The sequence below is a fragment of the Lithobates pipiens genome, unplaced genomic scaffold (assembly GCF_037356315.1).
Source record: "Lithobates pipiens isolate NorthernLeopardFrog02 unplaced genomic scaffold, aLitPip1_a1.2 Scaffold_27, whole genome shotgun sequence".
In the NCBI taxonomy this organism is placed as follows: Eukaryota; Metazoa; Chordata; class Amphibia; order Anura; family Ranidae; genus Lithobates; species Lithobates pipiens.
The window spans coordinates 209,479,768-209,502,766 of NW_027507788.1; the positions used below are offsets into that span (position 1 = coordinate 209,479,768).

The 22,999-nt window shown below is 45.4% G+C and overlaps 1 protein-coding gene across 3 annotated transcripts in view; it reads right to left on the bottom strand.

The window, feature by feature from the left end:
* Window positions 1–5,955: 5,955 nt before the first annotated feature.
* PKNOX2 (PBX/knotted 1 homeobox 2) overlaps window positions 5,956–22,999 on the bottom strand; it is a 701,154-nt gene continuing 684,110 nt past the window's right edge. For all 3 annotated transcript variants that reach the window (XM_077458198.1, XM_077458196.1, XM_077458197.1), the window contains 3 exons: window positions 14,787–14,863; window positions 10,719–10,897; window positions 5,956–6,955 (listed from right to left, as the gene is read on the bottom strand). In XM_077458198.1, the coding sequence (XP_077314324.1) occupies window positions 6,741–6,955; window positions 10,719–10,897; window positions 14,787–14,863 (471 nt within the window). In that variant the 3' untranslated portion in view covers window positions 5,956–6,740. The remainder of the gene's footprint in view (window positions 6,956–10,718; window positions 10,898–14,786; window positions 14,864–22,999) is intronic.

Consider the following 22,999-nt stretch of genomic DNA (forward strand, 5'->3'; position numbering starts at 1 on the left):
ACCACACACAGTCGGAATATCCGACAAAATGCTCCGATCGGACACATTCCGTCGGAATCTCTGATCGTGTGTACAGGGGCTTAGGCCGCGTACACACGGGCGGATTGTCTGCCCAACTAAGTTCGTCAGACAATCCGACAGACAGTCCGTTCAACTTTTGAATGAACGGACTTGACCACACACGATGAACAGACAGTCCGCTGAAAGCTTGCGCGATGACGTGTACAGCACGTACGACGGGACTAGAAATACGACGTCCAATACACTGCAATGCAACCTTCGGCGTGTAAATCCTTTCTGAGCATGCGCCATACTTAGTCCGTCCAACTTGCCTACTCACGAGCGGACTGTCCGCTGAAACCAAGTTTGGACGGACAAAATTACGGAAATTCCGAAAGACTAAATCCGTCAGACTGTCCGCTGAAACAGTCCGCTGAAGCCCACACACGAGCGGATTGACCGCTGAAACACGGTTCAGCGGACTAAGTTGGGCAGACAATCCGCCGGTTGTGTACGCGGCCTTAGTATGAATGTGAGTTAGGAACCTTAGATTGTAAGCTCCTTGAGGGAGGGTAGGGACTGATGTGAATGTACAATGTATATGTAAAGTGCTGTGTAAATTGACAGCGCTATACAAGTATCTGAAATAATAATAATGTAATCACTAACTTCATAAGGGTACAGGTGGTCCTTTGGTCTTGTCTCTCACTTTCCTCCTGTTCAGTGCCACTCTCTACTTTCCTTTTTCTTCTCCCTCTCCAGTGGGGTGTCCCATGGACAGTCAGTTTTCAAGGCAGGATGTGGCAGTGGAGAGGACCCCCCACCACCACAGGATATCTTTCTTGTTTACCCAACACAAGCACGTTGGCTTATTTCGGATAGACACAATGAAACAAGAATATTTGTTTTAGCATATTGATAGGGAACAGAAAGGTCCCATCTATTAGCAGTTTCTTTGTTTTCATACTGACCTTGATTAGATCTGTTCTAATATTTTCTGTTATCTAACTTGACTTATATGTTACCGCACATAATCAAAGATCGGAAAAGTGCTTTACACCACCTCTAATCCTTTCTTTATATAATGCAGTGATTTTTTTTTTTTTTCATGCACAAAGTGAAAGATTGTATTCATGCACTAAATCTACAATATTTTGTACACTTTCTCTTTAAAACAATAAAAAATATTGCAAAGAAGGTTCCTCTCTAGAGGTTGTTAGGGGTTCCTTGAGCTGTGACTAATTGACCTGCCATCTGATGGTGCCTGCAAAGCTCCAGGACCAACACCACTTGGAAGAATCCATGGCATGACACCAATGATCTTTTTAACTATCTCTTATGCCGCTTACACACAACCGGACTTTTCAACATCAAAGGTCCGACAGAACAATTCCGGCGGACCATTCGATCGTGTGGGGGCTGCAGCGGACTTTTGATTTGCAAAAATCCGACAGACTTTAGAAATGGAACATGTTTCAAATTTTTCCGCCGGAACTCTGTCGGACCCAGTTCCTACTGAGAAATCCGCTCGTGTGTATGCTAGTCCGACGGACAAAAACCGACACGAGGGCAGCTATTGGCTACTGACTATGAACTTCCTTATTCTAGTCTGGTCGTACGTCATCACGTTCGAATCCGTCGGACTTTGGTGTGATTGTGTGTGGCCAAGTCCGTTCATTCGGAAAGTCCGTCAGAACTCTGTCAGAACTCTGCCGAAAGTCCGTCGGACCTAGTCCCTCGAAAAGTCCGGTCGTGTGTACGCGGCATAAGGCTGCATTCATGCTTCAGCATTTTGAATCGCGGACAGTTTTGCCGCATTTCTGCCCGCGATTGGAAAGTGCTGATGTGTGAATGACAAATCGCAGGACTCACATTTAAGATGCCATTCATTTAAATGACACCTAAAATCGCGGGAAGCATGTTGCCCCCCCCAAAAAAGTTCAGGAGCTACTTTTGGGGCGACATGCTTCCAGCGATGCAGGTTTCCACGTCTGCACCGCAATTTTAGGTCTCATTCAAATGAATGCCATCTGAAATGCGAGTCCTGCGATTTGTCATACACACATCAGCGCTTTCAAATCACGGGCAGAATCACGGCAAATCTGCCCACGATTCAAAATGCTGAAGTGTGAATGCAGCCTAAGGGTGGCATTCTGACCACCACTGTAAGGGGCATATTTAAAGAGCATAGGGTGTCCCTGAGATTCCCACAACGGGAGGCACAGGAGTAAATGGGGATTTTTAAATGTGCCACAACCAATAGTACACAAGATAAAGATATGTTTAAAATATTGAGAACCTTGTTGTCTGTCAAAACGTATTTTCAATAAAAATCATTGGAAAGAAAAGATATGTTTAAAAAAAAATAAAAATTTATTAATCCATAGAAAAAGTGTAAGAAGACATCCAAAAACATGTATACAGTGCTGCCAAATTTGCCACACAAACAAAAGAACCCAGGATGATGGTGGGATCAACGCGTTTCGCCCAAAATCCCCCCAAAATCCCACCACCGTCCTGGGTTCTTTTGTTTGTATGGCAAATTTGGCAGCACTGTATACATGTTTTTAGAATGTTTTCTTACACTTTTTCAATGGATTAATACATTTAGTATTTAAAAACATCCCGTGTCTCCCCTTGTGGGAAACTCAGTGATACCCTATGCTCTTTAAATATTGACCTTGGACGATTGTGCCTCCCCTTTTTGTTTGCACAAGCTCCCCCATCCAAGTTTTTCACTGTAAAGGGCATACGTTCCATTGACCCCCCACCAAAGCCCAATTGGTGTTAGTAGGGGTTCCCCAAGACTTGAAAATAATATAATGGGTTCCTCTGGGATAAAAATATGGATATATAGAGGTAAGTACCCCCTGGTACAAAAGAAGAAGTAAAAAGAACCATATATGGAGAAAAAAAAGACTCCATTTGTTGTTGCCACCGTCCCAGGTATATGGATATATAGAGGTAAGTACCCCCCAGTGCAAACCTTTTAGAAGACACAAATGTTATTCAAAAAGATAGAAACATTTATTAGATAAAAAATACTGTAGTAGTCAGAAACAACAGTTATGGACAGAATAATACATAATGTCCATGAGTAGTATATAAGCAGAAAAGCATTTCTCCTATAGCCCGACGTGTTTCGGGAGATTCAGGATGGATCCCTTCTTCAGGGTCATGAAGGAGACAATAATTGGAAATGCTCAATACTACATTCATAGAATGGAATATTAACCACTTCCCGACTGGCGCACGACGATGTACGTCGGCAGAATGGCACGGACAGGCAAACTGGCGTACAGGTACGTCCATTTAAAATTCCCGCCGCGCCATCGTGTGTGCGCCGGCGGCGGCGCACGCACGTGCCGATCGGGACCCCCGTGATTCCGACCGCGGGTCCTGCGGACTCGATCGCCGCGGGGATACCCGCAATCGTCTCACGGGAAGGAAGAACGGGGAGATGCCGATTGTAAACAGTATCGCCCCATTCTGCCTAGCAACAAGTGACACTGATCTCTGCTCCCTGTGATTGGAGCAGAGATCAGTGTTCACTAACACACAGCCACGCCCCCCACAGTTAGTAACCCGCCCCTAGGCCACACTTAACCCCTACACTGCCACCCACTGGTTAACCCCTTCACTGCCAGTGTCATTTACACAGGAATCAGTGCATTTGTATACCAGTGATTGCTGTATAAATGACAATGGTCCCAAAAATGTGTCAAAAATGTCCGATGTGTCCGCCATAATGTTCACAATAATCACAATAAAAATCGCTGATCGCCTCCATTACTAGTAAAAAAAAATTATTAATAAAAATGCTATATAACTATCCCCTATTTTGCAAATGCTATAAATTTTGCGCAAACCAATCAATAATCACTTATTGCAATTTTTTTTACCAAAAATATGTAGAAGAATACGTATAGGACTAAAAAGAGGAAAAAATAAAAACCGCAGAGGTGATCAAATACCACCAAAAGAAAGCTCTATTTGTGGGAAAAAAAGGACGCCAATTTTGTTTGGGAGCAACGTTGCATGACCGCGCAATTGTCAGTTAAAGCCACACAGTGCCGAATCACAAAAAGTGGTCTGGTCATTGGCCTGCAAAATGGTCCGGTCTGAAAGTGGTTAGAAAAACTTTGGTTCAAGATGGTGCTGAATATATATGAAGGCACCTATCCAGATTGAAAAGGAGGTTACCCCAAAGGGGAAAATAAGTCCTCAAGGCTCGAGAGATCCCACACAAGGGTCCCCAGAGAAAAGTGAGTCCTCACAGCAAACACATGCAGAGTAAGTAGCTTCTGTCTCATAGTAGAATCTGAGCATGCGTGATTTTTGGCGTGTCGGAATTGCATACAAACGATCGGAATTACCGATAAAAAGTTTTTCCGTCGGGAAAATTGAGAACATGCTATCAATTTTTGGCTGGCGGAAATTCGGACAGCTAAATTCGGATGGAGCATACACACGGTCGCTTTTTCCGATGAAAAGCCCTCATCGGTCTTTATCTGGCCGGAATTCCGATCGTGTGTAGGTGGCATAAGTGTAGTTTTACATTACTCTGCACGTGTTTGCTGCAAGGACTCACTTTTCTTTGGGGACCCTTATGTGAGATCTCTCGAGCCTTGAGGACTTATTTTCCCCTTTGGGGTAACCTCCTTTTCAATCTGGATATGCGTCTTCATATATTTTCAGCACCATCTTGAACCATCGTTTTTTTATGTTCCATTCTATCAATGAAGTATTGACAATTTTCAATTATTGTCTCCTTCATGACCCTGAAGAAGGGATCCAACCTGAATCTTCCGAAACGCGTTGGGGTATAGGAGAAATGTTTTTCTGCTTATATACTACTTATGGACATTATGTATTATTCTGTGCATAACTGTTGTTTCTGACTACTACAGTACTTTTTATATAATGCATTTTTCTATCTTTTTGAATAACATTTGTGTCTTCTAAAAAGTTTGCACTGGGGGGTACTTACCTCTATATATCCATATACCTGGGACGGTGGCAACAACAAATGGAGTCTTTTTTTTCTCCATATATGGTTCTTTTTATAGAATTCTGGGATAAAAAAGGTTGAGAAAGGCTGTTGTAGAGAATCTCATCCTTCCCTCCTAAAATGCAGGGCTTTTTTTCTCAGAGAAAAGGTGCAGGAACTCCCCCCTTTTAAATCACCCTTTGTCTCCGCCCCCTACCCACCTCCAAGCACCGTCCCTTGGTTCCACCCCCTACCCACCTCCGAGCACCGTCCCTTGGTTCCACCCCCTACCCACCTCCGAGCACCGTCCCTTGGTTCCACCCCCTACCCACCTCCGAGCACCGTCCCTTGGTTCCACCCCCTACCCACCTCCGAACACCGTCCCTTGGTTCCACCCCCTACCCATCTCCCAGTAGAGGATACAGAACCAAGCATCATTCTATGGCGCTAAGTATCTTGTATAGAATTTGTTAGCAGCAAAATAGATCCTCTGCAGCCAGCAACAATAGATACCCCAGCAACAATAGTTCCCTCACACAACAATGCCCCCCCTGCAACAAAAATCCACCCCAGCAGCAACAACAGATTTACCAGCAGCCAGCATCAATAGACCCTCCAGCAGCCGGCCTCAATAGACATCTCTCTCAATGGTAGATTCCTCTAAGAAACAACGGACCCCCCCCCTCCAGAAATATAAAACCCCCTCCCAGCAACAATAGATCCTCCACCAGCAACAATAGACCCCCACTCCAAAATAGAACCCCACCAGCGTAGTCGCTATAGACCATAGATCCCCCAGTGGCAACACATCCCCAGCACCCCTTGCCATTACATTACTTTAGTGCTGGAGGTGCCGGAACTGCGTTCCACCACGTTCCCCCTGAAAAAAAAGCCCTGGTAAAATGTTATGTAGGTTTTGGTTAACTTTGTTTCTGCTTAACACAAGAAACACGGGAGCACGCCAGTAGTTTTATAACCGTCATACTCTGTTTATATGGAAATTTCATAAAACAGTTTACTTGCCAAAATAGATGAGTCTGGTAAATATTACATCATTTTAAAGATTGAGGGGGGGGAGGGGGGGGGGCGGCGGAGGTGCGTTTCCAGAGTTTCACACACAAATGTTTCTGTGAAAAACTTGTTGATAATAGATGAGAAGTATAGAAATGTACCTATAGATATACATGTGTATAATATACTGTATATCCATACATACATCCACCCTACGGAGTGCTCTCAAAACCCTAACACTTCAATAGCATTCAGTCATAATAATACAGAAAAAAGCTTGACCTAAAAACAGGTTCTTTTAAAAAAACAAAAGAAAAATAAAACAAAAACAGCCACAACATATGGCTCTGTAAACATGTGTCCTTCACTTAAATAACATCCAGGGACGGGTGACACGGGCGCCTGTGGCAGGTAATGGGGCGTTTGCGTTTTCTTCTGTCTGAAGAGCGGCACAGGAAGTTGCATTTTACACAAGCGGAGTTCCATCTTGGGTGGTGGTGGTGGTGGGGGGGGTCCTCATGGTTCTGGCAGGAGAAGGGAAGGGCTCTTGTCCTTTTTATCGGCAGTTTGTTTTCTACCATTTGTGCGGAGGAAGGACAGGCCTCTCGCCCTTCCCGTGCAGGCGGTGGGCTCCAGTAAAGTCAAGAGGATGAAAGTTTTTTTTTTTTAGAAATGATGTCCCAAGGCTAAACTTGTTATAAGTCCTATTGCGCGTGGTGGGCTTCGCTCGGACAGTCCGCTACTCCAGGGAGTCGCTCTGTTCTAAGCCCAGGTCACTGACGTTAGTTGTTTGAAGGTCTTCGCTATCCTCTTCGAGGTCGTCCTCTTCCATCTCTTCCTCGTCATCCTCCTCTTCTGTGCCATCCAAGGAGTCGTCGTGTGCGGCCATCATGGCTTGTTGCATGGACAAGGTGTCTGCGGACAAAGCCTGCAGGTTGTCTAGGTTCACAGAACCTGGAGGAAAGGAACAAAACAAGGGGCTTTCAGTTCCACAATGCAAGAAATACCATCTGTGTATTAGTATCAGTGGGAGGATCAAAATATAGAAGAATGGTGGAAGGAAAAAAGATCAAGTGGCAGAGGCGTCACTAGAACCTTCAGGAGGCCCCCGATGTAAGAAACCATGAAGCACCCCGTTGGCCTTCCCACTGATCTCGGGGCCCTTTACCCCCTTTGTGGGACCCTTCATTACGGCCCCACAGTAGGCCCCCTTGCTGCCGTCTTGGAGTACCCCCACGGTGGCAGAACGCTTGGACCCAGTTGCAAGTGCAACTTTTGTGACCCTGGTAGTTCTGCCACTGGTGTCAGTAGTTTTTTTATTTTTGTTATTTTTTCATTATTTTGTTTTTACCATTTAATTTTATTTATTTTACAATTTTTTTTTTTTTTTTTTCCAAAACATTTTTGGGACTCCCATTGGGGAGCTTTGGTGAAATATCAGGGGTCTAAACAAACCTCTGATGTTTCACCTTTGAGACAGAGAAAGGAGATTAAGGACACCACAATGCCCATCTCTGCAGCCTCAGCAGCACAGAATAAATGAACAGGAATTGCTCTGTAAAGAGCTTCCAGTTCATTCATAAACGAAAGCATAGTAAACACAGTTTACTATGCATCAGCTATGAATGGAAAAAAAACCCCAAAAAACAGTCATCGTTACTGAATACTGATTATGTTCATTAAGACAAGGAAGGGGTCGGTAAATGACACATTTACTGTCTCTTTCCCCACTCTCCATCCAGTTTCCCCGACAGCAGCGGGCAGGAGGCGGGAGGGGGAAAACCTGGCAGCACACACAGGGGCCCCGGGGCAGCAGGACAGGGATAGCGGGTGGGGGCAGTGGCATGTAGAGCAACCGATGCCCTCCATTTCCCTCCTGCAGCCATTAAATGTCTGCAGGAGGGAGAGGAGGAGAAGCAGGCATTCCGTGGATGCATGGAGGGTTGTTTCCTCTACATGCCACTGCTCCCACCCAGGTGTACGGGGAGGGGGGGGGCGGACAGGCCCCCTTGAGCAGGGGGCAGAGTCGCAATCGCGACCCCTGCATGTATGCCACTGCCAAGTGGTTCATCAAGTGTGCCCCACATCTGTTTTTTTTTAACTTTTAACTTGAGTATAAAATCATGTTTGTCCCAAGCATGTTTAAATCCACTAAGGGCTTTCAGAAAGGTGGCCGCGGGGAACAAAAAAAACCCAGATGGCTGAGCTGCAGTTATGACCCTCAATCTTGCGATACATTCACCATGATGCATGTAGCCACATAGGATAAAAATGAAGGTGTGTTGATACTATGCACCAGTTGCGGCCCGTCCATAGAGGGCGCACAGGCGCCACCTCCCCTATCCATGCGCCCGGCCCCCTGATCTACATATCAGTGGCGCTGGACTATGGATTTCAATGCGGCGGGGTGTATTTTTTAAGCACCTGATTAGAGCCAGAGGCTCTAATAGGATTAAAAAAAAGGTGGCCTCAGAGCACAGAGCATTGCACGCCGAGGCCATCCAGTTGTGTGACCATAGCAAATTAATCTCCACTATTTTCACACTAAAGTTCCTCCCCGCCAATCAGGAGGCAGGTCTGTGAGACCTGTTTCCCGATTGGCCAAAGCGGCAGGCGATCCTTTTGGATGCCTATCGCTTTGGCCGAAGAGGAGAAAACACGGCAGAGGAAGCTAGAGGAGCGGACACTGGAGCCACCACACTCCAGGAGAGGAGGAGAGGACACCACAGCCAAGTGCTGGACCCCCCGTGGGGGGGGGGGGGGGTGTGTGGGTGTGTTTCAGTGCCGTGCCATGCTGCTGGGGGGGGGGGGGGTGTTCTTTGTTTGCCACCTTTTCAAAAAGAAGAACCCACCAGCTGCCACTGCTATGCACCCCCAGATTAAACAGGCTAGATCCGACCCTGCTGTACATCCCTGTGCAGGCAGTCCCATTCATATCAAATGGGATGCACCGGCTGCTCGGCTATTAAATGGCCTCCCTAACGGCAAGTGCCAATGGGCTTTGGTTTTTCTCATGCAGGTTTTGCATTGCTATAGATTTGTATGGGAATGCAAAACCCAGAGATTGTAGTGTAGAGAAAAGAGAGTCTCACCGCTGCAGGAGCACACATGCAGATAGTGAACCGTTCTCTCGGCCCGGAGGCCACAGGTGCTGGCAATTGCCGATGGCAACAGACGAAAGTAGACTCTGGACTGCCGCACTCTTCAGAAAAAACACCTTTCTTTATTAAAAAAATCACATCAAAGCCCAGCAAACACAGCAGACAAAAAAAAAAAGCTGACTTTACGCACTAGCAGTAGTGCTTAATCATTGCTATGATTAAGCACTACTGCTAGTGCGAAACGTCAGCTTTTTATGTCTTCTGTGTTTGCTGGGCTTTGATGTGCTTTTTTAATTAAGAAAGGTGGTTTTTCTGAAGAGTGCGGCAGTCCAGAGTCTACTTTCGTCGGGAATGCAAAACCCGCTTGAAGCAGATTAGGAGGTCAAATGCCCCCGTCAATGATGATCTCAGAAGCATCTCAAGCTGATGCAATTGACACAAGCCCAAAGTCCATCAACAGAGGCCCTAATGGACATAGGCACTACGGGGCTGCTACAATAAGAAGCATCGGTGCTTTGCTAACGGCACCCTGACACTGCTATGAAAACGACTATGCATAACAATTGTAACTAAGAGCATGGCTGGCAGACATAACCCCGCTAATGGAGTTTAAGTGGGCCATAGGCACTAGATGGCAATCAGACATGCAGGCACATTGTCAAAAACTGCTGGATAAAGGCAGGTGGTGGAATAGGAGTAGACAACCCGGGAACCTGTGTATGTTGATGATCGACTAAAGTAATTCAACACAGTTAATTTGCTTTTCATGCAAAAAAAAACCCCAAAACCTTTCTTCTACGTAGGGACCAACATAGCCTCCTTTCCCAGTCTCCCATAGTGCAACAGCAACACGAACAAGAACACAGTGGTTCTGAGCAACAAAACAGTTCCTTTCTCGTGTACAAGCAGGGCAGTCTTTAATATTGACTGGACCCTGGGCAAAACTTTTCTTGGGGGCCCCCCCATGCAGTTTTGCTCTCCACCTGCTCTGAGACATACAATAAATAGCAGCTAGCCTCAAAATTAGTTTACTGAATCAGATCAGGCAGCTATTGCGATTGGTTGCCAGAGGTTATATTGTATCATTACCACTCACTGACTGGTTGCTAGAGGTTACAGCACATATTATAGCTCACTGGTTAGTTGCTAGAGATTACAGCACATGATTTCTGCTTGTTGATTAGTTGCTAGAGATTACTGTGGATATGACCTCAGGGGGCATGATATACATATGAATGCCGCTGGCCACCGCTATTTACATATGAATGCTGGTAATTTACATGTAAACACAGGGTCTGCAGGTGAGTCATCTGTAAACAACAATAGGGCAGAGCTAGGCAGCATTAGTAGCAGCACTTCACACTGAGGTATTGGGACACAGCACAGAACTAAAACCTTTAGGGGCGAGGGAATTTAAACCAGGATAGTTGGCAAGTATGAGGCAGCTGCTTTGGGCCCCACAACAATGACAGGGCCCAGGGCAGCTGCCCCTTTTGCCCTGCCTTAAAAACGGCCCTGCGTACAAGGCCCAGTGTGGTAGATGATTTGGTGGTTTGGTTCTCTCCAGCAATACAGACAAGTATCCTGAGCCCTATGCCCTCACGTTCCACACTCACCATCAGAATTGGTCCCAGGTAACCCTCCTTGTTGCTGTAGGACTCCAGCTGCGATGGAGTTGGGCCAGAACCTCTGCGTTGGCCGGTGCTGAGATTTTATCTTCTTTGCTTTTGGTGCTGGATCTGGATTACTGGCATCTAACATTGGCTGGAGGATACGCCGCCGAGCATTGATGAACCTAGAACACACCAAGGGGACAACAGTCACGTCCACTCTGAAGGTTGAAGGGATTTTGCAGCAACAGGTATAAGGTAAGACCACCTAACGCAACACAATGCAAGCAGAGCTCAGCATGTATGTACATACTTCTTGGGTACACAGTCTGAGTGTAACACCTGTATATGATGGAGAGGTGGAAAAAAATTGCTGTGGGTAGCCTGCAAGAGCTCTGAAGGAAGCCACTAAGAAGGCCACTAAAAAAAGGTATATGGACTGCAAAACCAATTCAGTGAAAAGATAAATACAAAAAATAGCAATGCAAAGCCCACCTAAAGTCTTCTTAAACCCTGGACCCTGCATTCACTATATCTGGTCTCCCACAGAACATGGAAATGTAATTATTTTAGTAAATACAGTGCCTTGAAAAAGTATTCATACCCCTTGAAATTTTCCACATTTTGTCATGTTACAACCAAAAACGTAAATGTATTTTATTGGGATTTTTATGTGATAGACCAACACAAAGTGGCACATAATTGTGACATGGAAGGAAAATGATAAATGGTTTTCAATTTTTTTTTTTTTACAAATAAATATGTGAAAAGTGTGGGGGGTACATTTGTATGGCGCCCCCCTGAGTCAATACTTTGTAGAACCGCCTTTCTCTGCAATTACAGCTGCAGGTCTTTTTGGGGATGTCTCTACCAGCTTTGCACATCTAGAGAGGGACATTTTTTGCTCATTCTTCTTATATCTCAAGCTCTGTCAGATTGGATGGAGAGCGTCTGTGAACAGCAATTTTCAAGTCTTGTCACAGATTCTCAACTGGATTTAGGTCTGGACTGTGACTGGGCCATTCTAACACATGAATATGCTTTGATCTAAACCCTTCCATTGTAACTTTGGCTGTATGTTTCGGGTCGTTGTCCTGCTGGAAGGTGAACCTCTGCCCCGGTCTCAAGTCTTCTGCAGACTCTAAATGGTTTTCTTCTAAGATTGTCCTGTATTTGGCTCCATCCATCTTCCCATCAACTCTGACCAGCTTCCCTGTCCCTGCTGAAGAAAAGCATCCCCACAATATGATGCTTCCACCACCATGTTTCACAGTGGGGATGGTGTATTCAGGGTGATGTACAGTGTTAGTTTCCCCCCACACATAGCGTTTTGCTTTTAGGCCAAAATGTGCAATTTTGGTCTCATCTGACCAGAGCACCTTCTTCCACATGTTTGCTGTGTCCTCCACATGGCTTCTCACAAACTGCAACCGGGGCGTCTTATGGCTTTCTTTCAACAATGACTTTGTGCACTGATCCAAATCATTTGGTGGAGGGGGGATTATGGTGCGGGGTCGCTATTGAGGGGTTGGGTTTGGCCCCCCATGAAGGGAACTCTTAAGGCCTCAGCATACCAAGACATTTTGGACAATTTCATGCTCCCAACTTTGTGGGAACAGTTTGGTGATGGCCCCTTCCTGTTCCAACATGACTGCGCTTCAGTGCACAAAGCAATGTCTATAAAGACATGGATGAGCCAGTTTGGGGTGGAGGAACTTGACTGTCCTGACCTCAACCCAATAAGATCACCTTTGGGATGAATTAGAGCGGAGACTGCGAGCCAGGCCTTCTTGTCCAACATCAGTGCCTGACCTCACAAATGCGCTTCTGGAAGAATGGTCAAACATTCCTATAGACACATCTCCTAAACCCTGTAGATGGCCTTCCCGGAAGAGTTGAAGCTGTTTTAGCTGCAAAGGGTGGGCCAACTCAATATTGAACCCTACGGACTAAGACTGGGATGCCATTAAAGTTCATGTGTGTGTCTGTAATGGCAGGCGTCCCAATACTTTTGGTAATATAGTGTATATTAACCACTCATCTCCCTTTATCCTGCACATCTGAACATTAACCGCCTCATCTCCATCCTGCCACTGTAGGTGACCAGTACATGAACCCCTTCACTTTCTCCTTCCTCTGTCTATCCCCTGTACATTTAATAAATCTAATGCAAGCTCCATGTGTAATCCCCTCAGTACCAGAATGTTTCTTAATTTCCCAAAAATTGTGGCAAAAAATAAAAAATAAAAATATACATCACCTTGGAGTATCTACTTTCTAAAAAAAAATGTGTAATTGGAGGGATTTTGGTACTTTTCTGGTATTTTTTTTTTAAACAGTATGAAAGGAAAACAGTTTTTTATTTAAAAATGTCTGGTTGTTTTTCCTCTTTATAGTAAAAAAATAAAACTCAGGGCTTATTAAATATCACCAAAAGAAAGTTCTATCTGTCTCAAAATTAAAATATAGAACTCATCTGGGTATAATGTTGCATGAAGGATTAATTGTCAGCCAAACTAGTACTGAGAACTAATAAACAGGCCTGGAAATTGAGAGATTAGAGTGGTTAACCATGTGCTTGCTTTTTTTTTTTTTTTTTTTATTATTAATATGTGTGTGAAACACTAAAATACCGAATATAAGGAGTAAGATATTCCAATTGTAGAACCATCATAGAAATGTGCACAAAAAGCCACATGCATTACACAGGAGAAGGTCACAGCAAAAATATCAGCTGCTCATTGCTGTCAAATCCACTAGAGGGCGCAAAAGTCCCAGAAATACCAGTTCATGGCAGGTACCAAAGTCTGCAACTTTTACTGGGCAAAGTTATCTTTTCTCATCTCTTGTGATCCAAAATACACAACAAGGTTTATTTCACTTTGTACAGTATATTTTTGCTAGATTAGACACACAATTGTGCTGTCACTGTATGTTGTACAACCTACAGATTTCTGCCTTGGTTCATATAAAGGATGATTTTTTCAAAACAATGAGTGTGAAATGAAGTGGCGGCTGGTGCTCAAATTTTTTTTTGGGGGGGCACAAACAATTGGAAAAATTCTGAAAAATACTTCTGAAAAAAAAAATTATGCAGCACTGTGCCATCATATGCAGCCACTGTGCCCATCAAATACAGCCACTGTGCCCATCATATGCAGCCACTGTGCCCATCATATGCAGCCACTGTGCCCATCATATGCAGCCACTGTGCCCATCAAATACAGCCACTGTGCCCATCAAATGCAGCTACTGTGCCCATCATATGCCACCACTGTGCCCATCAAATACAGCCACTGTGCCCATCAAATGCAGCTACTGTGCCCATCATATGCCACCACTGTGCCCATCAAATACAGCCACTGTGCCCATCAAATACAGCCCCTGTGCCCATCAAATACAGCCACTGTGCCCATCAAATACAGCCACTGTGCCCATCATATGCAGCTACTGTGCCCATCATATGCAGCCACTGTGCCCATCAAATACAGCCACTGTGCCCATCAAATACAGCCACTGTGCACATCAAATTCAGCCAATGTGCACATCAAATTCAGCCACTTTTCCCATCATATGCAACCACTGTGCCCATCAAATGCAGCCACTGTGCCCATCATATGCAGCCACTGTGCCCATCATATGCAGCCACTGTGCCCATCAAATACAGCCACTGTGCCCATCAAATACAGCCACTGTGCCCATCATATGCAGCCACTGTGCCCATCAAATACAGCCACTGTGCCCATCAAATACAGCCACTGTGCACATCAAATACAGCCACTGTGCACATCATATGCAGCCACTGTTCCCATCAAATACAGCCACTGTGCCATCAGATGTAATCACTGTGCCCAACATATGCAGTCACTGTGCCCATCAAATACAGCCACTGTGCCCATCATATGCAGCCACTGTGCCCATCAAATACAGCCACTGTGCCCATCATATGCAGCCACTGTGCCCATCAAATACAGCCACTGTGCCCATGCGGAGCATTCATTGGTAGATTTTTTATATAGACCCCCCAGGAAGCCTTCAATGCTGGAGGTGCAGTCATCACCCCGGGGCACTCACCAGTTGTTGACTTGCAATAAGGTGAGGTTTGTCTGTGCAGCGATCTGCCGCTTCTCATCCTCTGTTGGGTATGGGTGCTGAAAAAGAGAAAAAAATTACAAGAGATAATCTGGGCAATCTGCGCAAAGAATCAAAGGAAAACAGGTATACACTTTTTTGTCGAAAGTATTGGGACACCTGCCTTTACACGCACATGTCTGCAGCCTCTGACCATCTCCCCTTCACCATGTCCGTAGCCTCTGACAATCTCCCACGCACCATATCCGCAGCCTCTGACAATCTCCCACGGCACCATGTCCGCAGCCTCTGACCATCTCCCCTTCACCATGTCCGTAGCCTCTGCCAATCTCCCACGCACCATGTCCGCAGCCTCTGACCATCTCCCCTTCACCATGTCCGTAGCCTCTGACAATCTCCCACGCACCATATCCGCAGCCTCTGACCATCTCCCCCGGCACCATGAACGCAACCTCTGACCATCTCCCCTGGCACTATGTCTGCAACCTCTGACCATCTCCCCCGGCACCATGTCGGCAGCCTCTGACCATCTCCCCCGGCACCATGTCCGCAGCCTCTGACCATCTCCCCCGGCACCATGTCCGCAGCCTCTGACCATCTCCCCCAGCACCATGTCCGCAACCTCTGACTATCTCCCCCGGCACCATGTCCGCAACCTCTGACCATCTCCCCCGGCACCATGTCCGCAACCTCTGACCATCTCTCCCTGCATCATGTCCGCAACCTCTGACCATCTCCCCCTGCACCATGCCTGCAACCTCTGACCATCTCCCCCTGCACCATGTCCGTAGCCTCTGACAATCTCCCACGCACCATGTCCGCAACCTCTGACCATCTCTCTCTGCATCATGTCCACAGCCCCTGACCATCTCCACCAGCACCATGTCCGCAACCTCTGACCATCTCCCCCCTGCACCATGTCCGTAACCTCTGACCATCTACCCCTGCACCATTCCCCCAGCCTCTGGCAATCTCCACTGCACCATTCCCCCAGCCTCTTACCATCTCCTCCTGCACCATGTCAACAGCCTCTGACCATCTCCCCCTGCACCATGTCAACAGCCTCTGACCATCTCCTCGTGCACCATGTCCGCAGCCTCTGACCATCTCCCCCTGCGCCATGCCCGCAGCCTCTTACCATCTCCCCCTGCACCATGTCCACAGCCTCTGACTATCCCCCCCCTGCACCATGTCCACAGCCTCTGACTATCTCCCCCTGCACCATGTCCACAGCCTCTGACCATCTCCCCTGCATCATGTCTGCAGCCTCTGTCCATCTCCCCCTGCACCATGTCCGCAGCCTCTGACAATCTCCCATGCACCATGTCCGCAACCTCTGACCATCTCTCTCTGCACCATGCCCGCAGCATCTGACCATCTCCTCCTGCACCATGTCCGCAGCCCCTGACCATCTCCCCCTGCACCATGTCCGCAGCCTCTGACCATTTCCCACTGCAGATCTTTCGTAGACCTAGCAACACCCCTGGTCATTGGTGTATTTTGGTGGCTGCCTGTAGTTCAGCTTTTAAAAAAAATGGCAGCATTTTAGCGTGCTAAATCAAGGAAATACAAACAGTTAATTAAACTGTTGAATTCTTCTTTTTTTTCAATAAGCTACAGTGTTACACACCAGAGAAGTAGGGCAGCAGTAGATACAGTAGATGAGTGCTACTTCCCACATGGACCCCTTACTTTTGCAGTGTTAGAATATGAAAAAGCACATTTTTGTCTGACCCCTAGATGGCGTCACAGGCAAAGGAAAGCATCCCACCATTGTTGAACTAAAGCCATGCGTCCGCTATCACTTTTCCAGCTTTTACTATAGAAGTTAGATCACCAACATTTCCCGAAAAAGAATCACTTCAAGTATTTCTACAATACTGACACATGGCAATGACTAAATTGGCAATGACAAAGTAACCGTATGATCGTCAGTCCCCATGATAATACAAACAGTAGGCGGTGAATTCTATATGATCATCAGTCAACATAACAATGTAAACAATAGGCATTCTCCTCTCTATGACTATTAGCCCCCCTGATAATGTAAACAATAGGAGGCCAACTCTGTATGGCATCCCATAGATGAGTCTATTTTTTTTTTTATGTTCAATCGATGTGGATGGGGAAATCCTCCCCGCTGAGCTACTGCATCCTAAAAAAGGAATGCCCAAGTGTACGAGAGGGAGATGGGAGGAGAACATAACTTTTAGGGTGAAGATCTGCTTTCATCTCTATTCTGTTCATGAAATTCTGCTGTATCTTTGCCTCTTGTAAACTCAAAATATCAAAAAATACTTTACAGTGTAAAATGATTGCACGCAATTTTGAACAAAAATATAACAAAAATAATGCACGACATGCTTACATACACTATTACTATATTACAAAAAGTATTGGGACACCTGCCTTTACATACACATAAACTTTAATGGCATCCCAGTCTTAGTCCGTAAGGTTCAATATTGAGTTGGCCCACCATTTGCAGCTATAACAGCTTCAACTCTTCTGGGAAGGCCATCCACAAGGTTTAGGAGTGTGTCTATGGGAATGTCTGACCATTCTTCCAGAAGTGCATTTGTGAGGTCAGGCGCTGATGTTGGACGAGAAGGCCTGTTCTATTGGGTTGAGGTCAAGACTCTGTGCAGGCCAGTCAAGTTCCTCCACCCCAAACTCACTCATCCATGTCTTTATGGACCTTGCTTTGTGCACAGTCATGTTGGAACAGGAAGAGGCCATCCCCAAACTGTTTCCACAAAGTTGGGTGCATGAAATTGTCAAAATAAATCTTGGTATGCTGACTCCTTAAGACATCCCTTCACTGGAACTATGGGGCCAAGCCCAACCCTTGAAAAACAACCCCACACCATAATCCCCCCTCCACCAAATGATTTGAACCAGTGCACAAAGCAAGGTCCATAAAGACCTGGATGAGCGAGTTTGGAGTGGAGGAACTTTACTGGCCTGCACAGAGTCCTGACCTCAACCCAATAGAACACCTTTGGGATGAATTAGAGCGGGGACTGAGAGCCAGGCCTTCTCGCCTAACATCAGTGCCTGACCTCACAAATGGGCTTCTGGAAGAATGGTCAAACATTCCCATAGAAACACTCCTAAACCTTGTGGACGGCCTTCCCAGAAGACTTGAATCTGTTATAGCTGAAAGGGTGGAGCCAACTCAATATTAAACTCCCAAAAGGACTAAGACTGGGATGCCATTAAAGTTCATGTGCATAAAGGCAGGCGTCCCAATACTTTCGGTATTATAGTGTATATTGCTACTCAGTGAGTTAACCCCAATGTCTTTTGAATGGGTTGGTACTTAAATTAAGACAAATTATAACAAGCAGTTAACACAATTGACATCTAAAAAAAAAAAAAATATGAAATGTGCTCGCAAAGCTGGCAATTGGTTGGAAGTGCAGGCAATGGACAAATGAGGGATGAGGGAAACACAACATCAGTTCAACATGTTGGGTACTAGACCGGTGATTGGTGGCTCGCTCCAGATACCAATCCAGAATCAACCTATTCTACTATTATTGGCTTGTTTTTTTTTATTTTTTTATTTTTTTTCAAATCCTTTATTTCTACAAGAGATCCGAGAGTCCATTACCACATCAATATTCCAAGAATAATAGTACAAAATCTCTAAATCACTCAAAAATTCCATGACTGAGTATAACAGGACACAATAGACCAACAACTCGTTCTTATTTTCATATTTTAACACGTGACTAATGATAATGTACCCAAATGGGCCCTTCAGCTCTCCCATTATTTTTCATTTAAAGCGGTAGTAAACCTGCTGAAATTTTTTATTTTTTTTTCATACCTGCAAGGGAAAAGGCATAATGAGCTAGTATGCACCTCATACTAGCTCATTATGAAATACTTACCTTAGAATGAGGCCCCGACATCTCGCCCGGTACACGCCGAGAGAGCTGACATGTTCCCTCGGCGTGTCTTCCGGATATCGTGGCTCTGGCGCTGTGAGTGGCCGGAGCGGCGATATTGTAACGCATGTGTGCAGGAGATTTCTTTCCGGCAGGGTCCGGCGTCTGCCGGGCTTCCAGCCCAGAAACCCCTGTGCGCATGCGCCGCTGCAATCAGCGGCTCATTGTCAGGGGGATATCTCCTAAACCATACAGGTTTAGGACATATTTTTTTACCTACAGGTAAGCCTTATTATAGGCTTACCTGTAAGAAAAAGTGAAAAAAAAGACTATACAACCGCATTAAAAAGGGGAAAATAACCACACAAAAAAAAAAAAAAAAAACATAAAAACCAAACAAAAAAAACCCCCCACAATTCCCAAAGGAGATGGATTGCGTAATTGCGTTAACCGCTTCAGCCCCGGAAGGTTTTACCCCCTTTCCGACCAGAGCACTTTTTGCGATTCGGCACTGCGTCTCTTTAACTGACAATTGCGCGTTGCACCCAAACAAAATTGAAGGAGATACGCACACTCTGAAACGCGTTGGGTGCAAGAGTATTTTCACACTATTGTATGTACATTGATGTTAAACGCTATAGATGCATTCCGGATGTTACATGTTATGTGATTAATATGTCTTTATGTATATATTTAATAAACTATATATTTGCATTACAATACCATTCTACTTTCTATGTGCCTAAAAAGTCCACCACTGGGGGTTTTCTGCTTTTACCAAACAAAATTTATGTCCTTTTTCCCCCACAAATAGAGCTTTCTTTTGGTGGTATTTGATCACCTCTGCGGTTTTTATTGTTTGTGCTATAAACAAAAAAAGAGCGACAATTTAGAAAAAAAACACAATATTTTTTACTTTTCGCTATAATAAATATCCCCAAAAATATATAAATTTTTTTTTTTTGCCTCAGTTTAGGCCGATATGTATTCTTTTACATATTTTTTGGTATAAAAAAAAAATCGCAATCGATTGGTTTGCGCAAAAGTTATAGCGTCTACAAAATAGGGGATAGTTTTATGGCATTTTTATTATGATTTTTTTTTTACTGGTAATGGCACCGATCTGTGATTTTTATCGGGACTGTGACATTATGGCGGAAACATCGGCCAATTTTGACACATTTTTGGGACCATTGGCATTTTTACAGTGATCAGTGCTATAAAAATGCACTGATTACTTTAACCACTTTCAGAATGGACCATTTTGCTGGTCAAAGACCAGACCACTTTTTGCGATTCGGCACTGCGTCGCTTTAACTGACAATTGCGCGGTTGTGCGACGAGGCTTCCAAACAAAATTGACGTCCTTTTTTTTTCCACAAATAGAGCTTTCTTTTGGTGGTATTTGATTACCCCTGCTGTTGTTATTTTTTGCGCTATAAACAAAAATAGAGCGACAATTTTGAAAAAAACTTATTATTTTTTACTTTTTGTTATAATAAATATCCCCCAAAAATATATAAAAAACATTTTTTTCCCTCAGCTTAGGCCGATACGTATTCTTCTACATATTTTTGGTAAAAAAATCGCAATAAGCGATTATTGATTGGTTTGCGCAAAAGTTATAGCGTTTACAAAATAGGGGATAGTTTTATGGCATTTTTATTAATAATTTTTTTTTTTACTAGTAATGGCGGCGATCAGCGATTTTTATTGTGACTGCGACATTATGGCGGACATTTTTGACACATTTTTGGGACCATTGTCATTTATACAGCAATCACTGCTATATAAATGCAGTGATTCCTGTGTAAATGACACTGGCAGTGAAGGGGTTAACCAGTGGGTGGCAGTGTAGGGGTTAAGTGTTCCTAGGGGTTACTAACTGTGGGGGGCTTGGCTTTCATTTAGTGAACACTGATCTCTGCTCCAATCACATGGAGCATAGATCAGCATCACTAGTTGCTAGGCAGAATGGGGAAATGCTGTTTACAATGGCATCTCCCAGTTCAGCCGCCCTGTGAGACGATCGCGGGTATTCCAGCGGCGATCGAGTCTGCGGGACCCGCGACCGGATCTCACGGGGGTCCCGACCGGAATGCGAGCGCGCCGCCGCGCCGGCGCGCTCGCGATGGCAGGGCGGCAAATTTAAAGGGACGTACGGGTACGCCCATTTGCCTGCCCGTGCCATTCTGCCGACGTACATCGGTGTGCGCTGGTCGGGAACTGGTTAAAAATGTCACTGGCAGGCAAGGGGGTTAACACTAGGGGGTGATCAAGGGGTTAACTGTTGTCCTGGTGTGTGTTCTAACTGAAGGGGGGAGGGGACTGTGTAGGGGAGATGACAGATCGCTGTTCATACTCTGCACTTTATACTCTGTACTCTGTTTACACACACAGATCCCAGGGTTCTGTGTGTGTCAGCAGCGATCACGGGAGCCCGGCGGTGATCGCAAACGGTGGGCACTCGCATCGGCTTCATGGGCGAGCAGGGAGCGCGCGCCCCTAGTGGCCACAGGGAAAAGCGACGTTACATAGCGTCGTTTCGCCCAGCCGTGCCATTATACCGCAGTACAACTGCTGCGGCGGCTGGTCGGCAAGTGGTTAATGAAAACAAAAACAACAAAAACAAAGGACCTCACTCCCCGGAGCAACTATCTAGTAACCCCTTTCCCTTGTCTGAATATACAAACAAATCCCAAGAAGACCACGTTTTAATATATTGTCCCCTTCTATCTTCATGGCGCCAATACTTCTAACCTTGTCGAGCCACATAGTAATGGAGGGGGATCTAAGATCCTTCCAGCACAGGGTAATACAGGCTTTAGCGGCATTAACCATGTGACAAAGCACTGATTTTTTTTATATTTCTGGAGTGGAATTTGTGAACAGTGGAACAAAAAAAAAAAAGTCCTCTGGTATTAAGAAACTTGTGAATTTTTGGGAAATCTTTTGTACCTGGGACAGGGCCAAAAGATATGGAGTAAAGTCCTCTGTCCCTCTCGGCATTGCCCAGCAACGGTCCGAGGCCTCCGGAAAGAATTTGCCAAGGATTGACGGAGTATAGTACCAACACGTTAGTAATTTATAGTAATGCCACATACATACGAGCGGACTTTCTGGCAGAAAAGGTCAGACGGAACGATTCTGTCGGACATTCCGCTCGTGTGTGGGCTTCATCTGAATTTTTTTTTTCCGAAACTCTGACGGACCTAGAAATAGAACATGTTTCAAATCTTTCCGCCGGAACCAGTTCCTATCGAGAAAACCGTTAGTCTGTATGCTATTCCGACTGATCAAAAACGACGCAAGGGCAGCTATTGGCTACTGGCTATTGAATTTCCCTTTTTCTAGTCCCGTCGTACGTCATTGCGTTCTAGACGGTATGACTTTGGTGTGATCGTGTGTGGGCAAGTCCGTTTCGGCGGAACTCCGTCGAAAAAGTCCTTTGAAGTTCAGTCCGACGAGAAGTCCGCTCCTGTGTACGCGGCATTAGATTCTTGGGTTTGCCTACAAATAGAGGATTTTAATGACAGATGAATAATATTCTGCCGCTGTGCCGCTGTAAAAGTTCTGTTGAGATTTCTCTCCCATTTACTAAGGCCCGGCAGCAAAAAAAGTCATCTGGAGGAGCTATCAACAAGGCGTACATCTTGAAGGAAAGTGCCACAATGTAGATAGGTAAATAGAAATAGGGGCGGGTACCATCATCCCTGTGCTTACAATGATAAAGGTATGGGGAATGTTATGCCGCGTACACACGAGCGGACTGTATGGCGTACTTAGTCCGTCATACAATCCGACGGACAGTCCGTCGTACTTTCCACTGAACGGACTTGACCACACACGGATGCACAAACAGTCCGTCGAAAGCTTGCGCGATGACGTGTACAGCACGTACGACGGGACTAGAAATAGGAAGTCCAAGACACAGCAAAGCACCCTTCCGCCGTGTAAATCCTTTCTGGGCATGCGCCATTCTTAGTCCGTCCAACTAGCATACTGACGACTGTTTTGTCCGCTGAAACCAAAGTACGACGGACAGAATTTCGGAAAAACCGAAATACTTAGTACTCCGGACTGCACGCTGAAAAAGTCAGCTGAAGCCCACACACGAGCGGATTGTCCGCTGAAATGTGTTTCGACGGACTAAGTACGCCATACAGTCCGCCCGTGTGTACGCGGCATTAGGAGCTACTCCAAAAAATGCCCCATGACAAAAAGAAAATGGACTGTCTAAGTACACAGGGAGTGGACAATTGAATATAAAAAATATATTTTATTGTAGAAAACAACTTG